General features: G+C 36.9%; 1 protein-coding gene across 1 annotated transcript in view; it reads right to left on the bottom strand.

The window, feature by feature from the left end:
- Window positions 1–1,105: 1,105 nt before the first annotated feature.
- The window catches only part of LOC138711930 (cytochrome P450 6j1-like), a 44,674-nt gene continuing 33,698 nt past the window's right edge, over window positions 1,106–12,081 (bottom strand). Inside the window, exon 6 of the mRNA XM_069843231.1 lies at window positions 1,106–2,476. Coding sequence (XP_069699332.1) covers window positions 2,307–2,476 — 170 coding nt within the window. The 3' untranslated portion in view covers window positions 1,106–2,306. The remainder of the gene's footprint in view (window positions 2,477–12,081) is intronic.

The following is a 12,081-nucleotide window of genomic DNA, read 5'->3' as shown; positions in this document are numbered from 1 at the left end:
AAGATTCCTTATATCAACAGGTAGACTATTAAATAATTTAAAAGCAAAGAATATAAAACTATTTTGAGTAATACTGTATTCACATTTGTCAATAAATAAATTTGTATTATTTCTTGTAGAATATTTATGATCAGAAGTACATGCTATGTAATTATTAATGTTATTCCGAATGTAAAGAAGACAGACCAATACATACAGTACATAGATGGCAATGTCAAGATTTGTGACCTTATAAAAAGAGGTTTACAATGAGTCGTATTTGGTACTCCATAAATTAATCTTAAAGCTTCCTTTTGTAATATGAAAACAGCTTGAGCAGAAGTATGGTGACCCCAAAGAATAATACCATAATTTAAATGACTTTGTATATGGTTAGAAACAGGTGTGTCACAGTGAATCGTGGCGGGACCATGATTTGATTACATATCTTCATAATATCTCATTATTTATTCGTACGCCGTATATGTCTGGATCAGAGTGAGAACCTCGCTATAGCTATCAATATAAATCAGGAAAAGCAATGGTACATTACTGAGAAAAGGTAGCCTATAGCGCAGATTTTATCCATCGTTGGTGAAGTGCTGTTATATAAAACTTTCAGTATTTCGAAGTAGGAGCTCCATCGTTACGTAAACAAAAGGGAGAGGAGGCTATCCTACTATTCGGTGTTACGAATAATCAAGTTCACGTGAGCGGTCACTGTATTGTTGTTGCATTACCGTTTTGTCATCTTTGAAATGATTTTGAAACACTGTAGTTTTCAAGGATGTTGAAATAATTCGTAACGAGGCGAAAATAAATTAGTTGAGACAAATAAAATAAGAGAGGAATGGTGGATAACTAAATAAAAATTACTTTTTTGTGGTTAGATATTTTATTGAAATTCTTGTGAACTTATTCCCAATTACATTACACTTTTCTCTAAGCCATGAGTTCGATCGGATTTGGAATATTGATTCATACTTAACTTTTGTGCTGTAGATTCATATCCTGAGTTAGAAAAGTTGTTAAAATGCAAACTGAAACGAAAAATTTTGAAGAAATCTCAAGATCGACTGAGATGGTATTGAATGGAATGAGGAAACATACAAGGGAGTAGGCTATATCTTGGGAAGGATAGTGAGAAACCACTTTTATAAACAACACAACCGCGTGTGCGTGTGTGTATCTGTGTGTGTATATATACTCTACATATATGTCTGTATGTATGTATGTATGTATGTATGTATGTATGTATGTATGTATGTATGTATGTATGTATGTATGTATGTATGTATGTATATTAAAACTACAGTTTTCACAGAACTGTTCTTCATATGTAGGCCTACTGTAGAATCATTTTGTGGAAGTTCTTTGAATATTAATTGCTTTGTATTTTTAATTATGTTTATAAATTTATAATTCGGTTCAAGATGCTTGTAATATTAAAGGATCTTTCAACTATCTGCAAATTAGCATCCATTTGTTGTCTTGTAGAGTCGTTTACACAGTGGTACGGGTTGTTATTAGAATGCTTATACTGTAGATGTGTTATAATGTTTGCGTGACTAGGTATTAATAGTACATTATGCAACGAGCTTATAATGGTACTAATTAAGACTCAAGTATGTTTGTTTATGAAACGAGCGCAAGCGAGTTTCATAATTTTCATACGAGCATCTTACTTACCATTATAGGAAAGTTTCATACGACTTTTTATGCTCGACCATATTTCTAACTTGAAATTATTCAAAAGTCATGTTATGGTTATGTAAGTCAGTAGCGAACTGACCTGAATTGTGACATGTGCGCAGACGCGAAAGTATTGATTTTTTCCGAGGCCGAATACGATGAAAATTAGACTTGATATAACCTGGAAATTGATTTAGAATTGAAAAACGAGATGACAAATTGAATTTATTTGAATATTATTTATAATTAACGCTAATTATTATAGTAACAGAACGTAACCTTCTGCGACAGTATTGGATTTCCAGCCTCCGTGACTTTTCGCTAATTGTCTTTCGAGTGCATATCCGAGAATAATCGATACTTGCGGTTTTATAACGGTACAAAGGTGATTTGTCATTGGCTGAACACCTGAACTTTAATGAATAGGTGTACTTTAATGAGGTGCATTAAAGGGCTACTACCAGGTGTATAATTACTACATTTCGGCATGGTCGAGCATAAACGATATTAAAATCCATTCTCTTGTAGACGTATTATTAAATTCTCGTTCTAGAGATCGGAGAATTACTTAAGTCTTATCAGTGGGAGTATATTTTGCTGTTTAGAGTACGGTGAAATGATAATTACAGAGTAATTTATGTTTTGATCTTTTTTAATGAAAGTGGAATGCCTTCTTTTGTAGACACAAGAAAAGATTTCCTGTCAAGCACTAGTGGCACTGGAGTATCCTTGCAAGGCGCAACCTCGTAACGTGAGAGAATGTGTATGAGGCCTGTTTTAGTCTGCATCAGTCCAAATCGCATTCCTGAAACAAGACAAAGTATGTCTCATAAGTACATAATGAAATTCACTTGAAAGTCTGAGGTAGATGTTATTTGGAAAATGTGCTAATCAGATTGTTGTTGAGAATTGTCTGTAAATATAATATGTTTGTGCCCCTTTTCGGTGTGAAATGCTGTGTTTGTGTTAGGTGGAGGTCAAGGATGGTGACATCCTACTTCGCTAGAATTCCACACTGATGATCTAGTACAGTATTCTAGTGTTTGCGCAAAAGCGAAGTCATAAAGTACTCGACGCCATACGTTACAAGGGTATCGTCCAACAAATGGAGGTCGAAACTTGTAAATAATAATAATAATAATAATAATAATAATAATAATAATAATCATCATCATCATCATCATCGTCTTCATCATCACAGGTCTGTTCACTTTTCAGAGGACGCCTTTTCACAGATTTCAGATGGGGTTTTCCATCCAATTTTTTCTCTCAGACTCCGTTGTGCCACGGCTCTTAAAGTACCTCCTCTCCGCGATCTCCTAGCTTTTTCCTTGGTACCTTTTTCCTGGGGCGAGACCATTTTAAAACAGTATACAAGAAAAAATTAATGGACCGCTTGTTTATTCTAAGTCACAGATAGAAGACACTGCACATACTTAGAGACCTAGAGCACAGATACATAAGTTATCGTTGATGGAGTTATTTAAATTCGTTCTATTTTTAATATTGCCATAACTCGTTTTAAGACGCACTTGAAGAGATGCCAAGACAATGGATTTGCTGTAAATAGCTATAGGCCTATCTATACATACAGGGCTTGCATTTCAAAACTTCCCAGTCTAAATAACTAATTATTTAAATCGGTAGATCAGATGGCTCGGACTTCAGCTGTCATGCAGACGAGAGCGGTTCGAGCCTCATCCTAGTGAATTTTTATTATTTTCTGAATAACATTAAAATGGAGTTTTACAGAGTCTTGGGACCGATGTTTCGTTTGTAAGTGGAATTAGGGAATTACTGTCAATTCTTTTTAGTTTACTTGGATTGCTCTGTGCTACATATAGTATATAGATGAGGATTTAATCAGGAATTATACATACAGATGCGTTAAACTAATAGAGTTTGTCGTTAAATTCAGTGTACGGGTATTTTGACAATACGTGCTTTGCAACAACAACAAAAAAAGCTATTTTGTAAGTTGCGCCCTCCTCACCTATTATTAGAATTCAACCACTCTCCATAAAACACATATATTAATATGCAAGTGGCACATACAAAACACGTTATGTCATATACCCTAACTTATTAACAGACATAAAAGTGTATAATTCAATAGCTAGCTTTATCCTTTCGTCAGTTCGTATCATAAACTATAACAGCTGATGTCCTGATCTAAACTTTCTCGCCCTGAAGAAGAACAATCCAGTTTTTTGTTCGTATTCTCAATTTCCCTATTCCGACCTGGCATCGAAGATGGTAGATAATATTTTCTTCGAAGTTTTTTCTTTTCTTTTCTTTTCTTTTCTTTTTTTTTTTTTACAGTGCGCTAGAATGTGCTTCATTGACTCCTCTTCGACACAATGGATAGATGCGGTCTCGTCCCGCGGTGATAATTTTATAACCTTTCCATGCACTCATTCTTAGCCACATCAAATCCGCTATCTTTGCTACAAGAATATATATTCTTACCCTTCTCCCAATTAAGCATAAGGTGTGATTGTAAATGCAGTGAGGATATTTCCGAACATTGGAGCTCAGTTTCTTACCTCTGATATCAATTAAACGGATCTTCACATTACTCCATACATTTCTTCTATTATTTACTCCTTTTTCTCACACCAAACCCATTCCTATGATGCAGCCCTGATAGTATATATTTTACTTTATGTAGCTTATAAAACCCGAATGCGCAAACAGAGGAGAGAAAACAAAAATTTCAATTGGATTGGCTCGCCAATTGAGAATAATCGAGCTAGCCCTGTAACAGGCATTACAGAAGGCTCTTTCCCTAATGAGATTTCATGAGCTATTCTTATCCTATTAGTTATCATTAGGCTTGACCTTGTCCAAGAAAATAAGAAAAAAGAAAGAAAACCGATAATGATGACCATCACTTTCCTCCGCCTACGTCTGCCTCAGATCTGTTAAAGCTATCATTCTCGTCCGCTCCCATTACGCTTAAAGTTGCTCATGTGAATGCACAAAGCTTATTGTCCCAATTAATTTTTCTCCATCTTCTAACCGCTTGAACTTCATTGCATACTTGTGTCTGAGTCCTGACTTCAATCCACAATTCCCTCTTCACTCATCCATTTGGATGGGAATACACAACTTCGAAATTACAGAACAGGATATAGGGGAGGTATCATAGCAGCTTATATTAGAAATGATCTCCAACCTAAAATTATTCTATACTCTCTCTCCCAGTGTTCAACCCGTCCAGAACTCCTCTACGCACAGAAAATCCTAGGACACCGACAACTACCAGTACCCGCTATCTGAGCACGTGGAGTACTCGCTTCCATGTAATAAACGGATATCCAAGATAATATCTTTTAGGGACGTGAATAACATCGAACGAAACTCAACTTAAAGCTGACACTTTAGAATTGCCTTGAAATTCTACAGTGACTTCATTTGCAAACGTGGCCGCATAGCGGGGATTTGCTTGGCCTCGCTTTGCGCTGCTTGTAACCGGTTATGTCCTCCTTCACTCTCCCGTCTTTTAGTGTGCTCGCTAAATCAGTTGAAGCGAAGTCTTTGTGCTGTACGGAAGTTTACACGTGTTTCAGTGTGTTTCTACAGTCTGTTAGTGCTGTTATCATGTCAAAAAGTCAGTATACGTTAGAACACAGAATATTTATGTGATTCCTATGTGAAAACAAACTTTTGTAGAGAAGTGAGACGGCGATTTATAGACAGATTCCCTGCTGTTCGTGCGACCCATAGAGAAACGGTTCGTAATCTCGTGAATAGGTTTAGGCAAACGGGATCCGTTCTTGATAATAAACCAAGAGTAAATCGCCTTGCTCTTACAGAGAGAAAATTCGATGATATCGGGCAAAAATTAGAAAAAGTCCAAGGAAATCTCTGAGAAAATTTGTTCAGGGATCAGAAATTTCGCAAACCTCGGCTTGGATTGCCACTAAACTTTTAAAATCCCCTTTGGGCCTGCACACTGAAACACGTGGTCTCATTGAAACTGATTTAGCTGGCATACTGAGGGACGGTAGAGTGAAGAGGGGCATAAACGGTCAGAAGCAGTGCAACGCAAGGCCAAGCAAATCCCCACCAGCCAGCCACGGGTCCAAATGAAGTCATTGTATTTGGAACTTACAGTGTGAAGTGGACAGACAAAATAAGAAATGAAGCTATATTGGAAAGAGTGGGTGAAGAAAGAATTATGCTGAAACTGATCAGGAAGACGAAAAGGAATTGGTTGGACAACTGACTGAGAAGAAACTGCCTACTGAAGGATGCACTGGAAGGAATGATGAATAGGAGAAGAGTTCGGGACAGAAGAAGTTATCAGATGATAGTCAACATTAGGATATATGGATCATATGAGGAGAGAAAGAGGAAGGCAGAAAAGAGGAAAGATTTGAGAATGCTGGGTTTGCAGTGAAAGACCTGACCTTAGACGGAACACTGAATTAATGAATACTGTTAACGAGAAAGTGAAAGCTTTCATTGATATGATACAACCATATGACACATGCACCTGTAAAGATTAGACGAATATCCAGACTTCCTGCCCATGAATGACGACACAAGAGAACTAAAAGTGGCGAAAAGGGGGGCGGCTTTTCGTACTTACAAGCGTCATAAAACCGATAATAACTAGCAGCATTACAAAAGCCTAAGAAACAAAACGATGCAAATAATACTTAATGCCAAAATTCAGTACAGCCATAGACTCATCGAACCTAACGCCATAGGGAACAACTTATGGAGAAACCTGCGCGCAATGAGACTATGTAAACAAAAACCGCACACTGATACTACTAGCATTTCACTCGACGAACTAAATAACCATTATACTTCATTACCATCCAATTATCCTGACAGTTTCACAAAACAAGTTTTAAGTAAGCTCATCTTCCGATCCCCACCCTTTCTGTCTGATGTTTCTCCTACAGACGTAATTAAATCTTTAGAAGGTATCAAAACGAAAACACAAGGCACCGATGATAGTACCATAATAATCCTTAATAAAATAATCGGCATTATTCTTTCAGCTCTTCTACATATCTTCAACGCTTCTCTTATCACATCCTCCTACCCTGTACAATGGAAATATGCTCTTGTTCGACTCCTCCCTAAATTCACCCAGCCTACCACGTCAACAGACTACAGATCAAAAAGTATTCTTCCAACATTATCTAGAGTACTAGAACGTATAGTCCACAAGCAGATCACCGACTACTTGGACTCGTATAATCTCCTTGACCCAATCCAGTCTGGTTTCAGACCAAACCATAGCACCTCTACTGCCCTACTTAAGATGCTTGTGAAGCTATGGATAGTCGCCAAGTGACCTTACTGTTACTACTGGACTTATCTCGAACATTTAAGATAGTCGACATTGATATTCTTATTGCAAAGCTGAAAATGTTGCATTTAGTCAGACACGGCAATCATGAGAATGGAGTCTTACTTTAGTGATCGTTATCAATGTATTCGTATGTCACACAATAATCGGTTTTCTTCATGGCGAGACGTGAAGGAATGAATCTCTCAAGGATCTGTACTAAGGCCTCTAATTTTCGCTATTTACATTAACGACATCTCTACTGTCCTTAAACATTGTCAACACCATCTCTATGCAAATGATCTTCACTTAAGGACAGCCTATCAAAATTAATCATGATCTCATATCAATCGGTAGCTGGACTAGAAAATGCTGGCTAAATCTTAATCCATGTGAAACGCAAGTAATTCTATTAGGATAAATATTTTTATTTAACAGAACTAGACTCTTGCGAAAGTAATTTGCTTTACATGACCAAGTTTTTTTTAAATTTTTTCCTTTTCTTTATTATCTTGATATTTTACTAACCGTTTATATCTTTATGCTATATAGTACGTTTTCGCCATTCAACCTATTATGTCTTGTAACTCGCTTATAGTATATATGTTACTGTAAATGTACGAAGACCGGTAAATGTTAGAATTTACCGGTATAACCTAACATTTACCGTTATAGTACGGTAAAACCCCAAAATATTTTATTAGATGCACACATTTTGAACTTTTACCAAGAAATATTGGTAAATCTCAGGATTTACCTATGCGAGCTGGTAAAAGCTAAATCGAAGAATCCAGAACGAAGAATCCCGCCTCCGTTGTGCAGATTCGGACATGTTTGCAGGATCGATAAAGTGAAGCGATTCTGAGAGGCTGCCAAGGAACGTCTTGAAATGCAAGCGAAAAAAAATGAAAGCAGCCACTTGTAACAAAATTCCAAAACTTTCAGCCGGACAGAATGTGAGAATCAAATTACCGGTTGCAAAAATTGACGCAAAATCAATAATAACAGTGATCATAAATATTTAAGATGAGTATTATCAATTTGGTACCAAAGCTGGCAAACTGAAGTCTTTGTACACTAGGAACCAATTTACATTTTGCAAATACAATTTTATCAGAATCGAAGGAGTACGAAAAGAAGAAATTAGTGTACGGGAAGTGGTTGGAGGACAAGGGTTCAAAAAGTGTAAATGTTTAAAAAGTGTTCAACAAAAAAGTGCTTGTGCAAATCATCTCCCATGTTGTGTAATTCTAAAAGTAATAACAGCCAACCTTGTTGTAACAAGAATTAACATTCATAATGTTTTACTTTATTTGTGAAACTAGACTGTTTGAGGGAATGTAAAGGTTTTGTTAATTTTTGTATTAGTGGTTAAAACTATAATATTTTTCACTATTTTTAATATGGAATAGGCATATTGTTTATTATACTCACATTAGAATGTATGAATATTTGAATAACTTCAATTTAAAATAAATACAAATTATTTCAGTTACTGCTGAGGTGATTTTTATTTATGTTTTAAATAGATAAGAATAAAAAATGAATCGGAAATAGATATGTGAAAGTACGAAGAACAGAAAATTTTAATAAAGATTTTTTTTTACTAAATTAATACGATTTTACCACAGCTGATCGGTAAATCCTGAGATTTACCAACATCTCTTGGTAAAAGTTCAAAATGTATACATATAATAAGATAATTCGGGGTTTTACCACACTATAACGGTAAATGTTAGGTTATACCGGTAAATCTTAGAATTTACCGGTCTTCGTACATTTACAGTAACATATAAATGTACACTCAACGGCAAAAAGAATGGGCCGACTTATGGTCGATAGAAATGCTAAGTTCTATCGACCGGTTCACTTTTGTAAACACACTGCACTCCAAGGCATTGCTGTCGTGTCTCTTCATTGAAAGTCATACGTCTACAATTTAGTCAACCTTACGATCTGTGTGTGGCCCAGTGGTAAGATGTGTGAAATTTGTACCACAGGTTGTAAGTTCGGCTCCCGGTAAGGTAAAATTATTATTTTTTAATTAATTTATTAGTTTAAATGTGAAATGGAATTTGTTCATAAACTTTGTTATGCCTGCTTCGAAAAATATTATTGCCCATCACCTGTGGGCTATTAATAGGCGAGATCTAGCCTGTACCTTTTTCACATTCTGAAAAACTGGACGCATATTAAACATAAATAAATAATTAAATAAACAAAAAACAGTTTGTTAATATATTAAAAAAAATACCTATGGTTAGGTAACAGTATTTCGTCCGCAAGCCACCTGCGTCAACAACTGCCCTCATTCTGCGCGGCATGGAGTCCACAAGATTATGAAACAAGTCTAAATCCATGACCACCTCCTTCCACGCATCTAGAACTCTGTCCCACAATTCGTCACCTGTCTGAACGGGTGGTTGTTTTGCCAAATTAGAGCGTAGGATCCGTTTGACTGTAGCCCACAAATTTTCAATCGGATTCATATCTGGTGATTTTGGAGACCAATCGACCAGGTCGACATCAGGCCTCATCAGGCCATTGAATCCCGTTGGCGGTGTGTACCGGGTGATTATCCTGCTGGAAGAAAAGTGTTCCTTCTGGATATCTTCCTCGGGCGGAAGAGATCATTACATTTGCCAAAATGTGTTTGTAGAGTTCTGCCGTAAACCGACCGTGGATGCGTTCCAGAAGTACTGCCCCATCGTATGACATCCAGAACCAACACGTGACGCTTATGCGATCCGACCTGTTAAGTCGTCTCACGAAGCGTTCATCGTATTGGTGGCCATCCATACGATAAACTAGGGCAGGACCATCGTTGTTACTGGATACAATTACCTCGTCGGTGAAAATGACATTTCTCCAATCGAAGTCGTGTCGGAGAGTAGCATACGTTAGACGGTCCACGGCATCCTCCATCGTCAAATGCTCTCTCCTCACAGGTCGACGTCACCGTAGGCCATGCTCTCTGAAACGTCTCCTCACGGTTTGTGGGGAACCTGCAGAATTGGACGTCACCTCGAATTGGGAGGAAGTTTTAAAGGGGTGGTTCTCAACTTCTCTCAGTAACATGGCGTCCTCTTCCCTTGTAGAAATGTGCGGCCGACCAAGAATGGGACGATTCACAACTTCACTATTCTCGATAAACAATTTAGCCTAGCAGTTGACAATGGGACTCCAATTTATCTGGCCGCCATTGACGCAGAATAACCTACGCGAACCAGTGCAATGACTTGTTGGCGGAGTTGTCTCTCTGCCATCTTCAAGCATGATGACGAGGCAGAACGTTTTATTAACAGACAGGAGTATTGCTTGGAAAAGAGAGGTAGGTTTATTATTTATTACAGTTTGTGTGCGTATTCTAAGAGATGTCGCCATATAAATATAGCTTTGCGAGACATATATGATGGCAAATTTGTAATTAAAAAAAATTGTGGGAGATTCGAATCTTGAGCTACTACTATTAACTCGTTCAATAGACCAATGTCGTAACGACTTAGCTACTGAGACTGTTAATATCGTTTCGGCGTAATACGTGGTTTTCCTGTTCATATTCGCTTTGGTTGATTTTGTATTTATCAATTTTATTATTATTATTATTATTATTATTATTATTATTATTATTATTATTATTTCACTCTTCAGAGGTCCTGATATATCTTGAATCAACGATCCATTCGATTTTATAATATATTTTAGACTCTTAAACATAATACAGCAAATTTAAATGTTTAATTATGTGTTACCTGGTGAACTACGGCTTTGACGAGACGATCATGCGCAATGTTATGTTTCTGGACCTTTGAAATTTTCGGGGGGCCAATCTTTTTGCCGTTATGTGTACATTCTATCTCCAGTGATTTCGTTATCATCTAATTTTTTTATATTCTCATTCTCTCGATGCGTCTCTTATTGATATAATATACGTAATCGTCGGGTTTATCTTGAGCAGTTTATGTCTTATAAGTTGTGGTCTATATGAGCCCTTCAGTAAAATAGTGGGCCGTGTCCATAATATCACATTTCGAGAAAACTGCATTTGTTTACATAAATTGTTTTATATGATACATTATAAAATAGTATACACACTACAAGTACTTCATTAGTTGCAAAAGAGTCAGTAACATACGCAAAATGTAATTGTTAACAAAAATGCTTTTGATTGGTTGTAGTGGTACAAAATTACTGTTCTTCTAATTACTAAATGGCAAAACTTAAAGAGAACATTGGTCCATGTCCATTTTATTCATGTCCACTGTTCACAACATACAGATTTCATGACATAACATAGCACATCACTAACTAAATCACATTTCCTTTGCAATGAACACTTTAGGCATTGGTTCATTATTCTCCCGCTGCTGTTCAGAAATAAAAATCTCATCTTCACTATCTTCACCCTCGGATGTAAGATTCCGGAAAGCCACTGGCGTGGCTCAGTCGGTTAAGGCCCTTGCCTGCCGGTCTGAAGTTTCGCTCGGCCGCGGATTCGATCCCTGCTTGGGCTGATTAACTGGTTGGGTTTTCTCCGAAGTTTTCTCCAACCGTAAGGGGAATGCCAGATAATCTATGGCGAATCCTCGGCCTCATCTCGCCAAATACCATCTCGCTATCACCAATCTCATCGACGCTAAATAACCCCGTAGTTGATAGAGCGTCGTTAAATGACTAACTTAAAGAAAAAAAAGATTCTGGAAAAATCTGTGGTGCACTGATGGTATATAAGGAAGAAATTGCTTGAGATCCTTCAATTTAGCTTCAGTGAGTTCTCTTCCTTCTGGATATAAAATAACTGGACCAACACCAGTTGTGGATGAAGGGCAACCTTTCTTTCGTCTTGAAAAGTTCACAATCTTCCAAGTTTCTAAATCATTTAATAAGTACTTGAATTTCATCATCATTGCGTCTCTAGATTCTATACGTAGACACTGAATGTGTAACCATTTAATCTGTTGTCCAACAGTCTTATGTCTGTTAACAGCAACGTCTTTCACTCAATCAGCAAGTGACAGAAAATCGTTTTTCTGCATTTTAATAACCTTGAATGGTTTATTTTTCTTTGCTTTTGATGTCAATGCCATCCAATGGTCAGT

The sequence above is a fragment of the Periplaneta americana genome, chromosome 13 (genome assembly GCF_040183065.1).
Source record: "Periplaneta americana isolate PAMFEO1 chromosome 13, P.americana_PAMFEO1_priV1, whole genome shotgun sequence".
In the NCBI taxonomy this organism is placed as follows: Eukaryota; Metazoa; Arthropoda; class Insecta; order Blattodea; family Blattidae; genus Periplaneta; species Periplaneta americana.
Note: the sequence above shows the minus strand (reverse complement) of the source record. Positions and strands in the feature narration are given on the sequence as shown.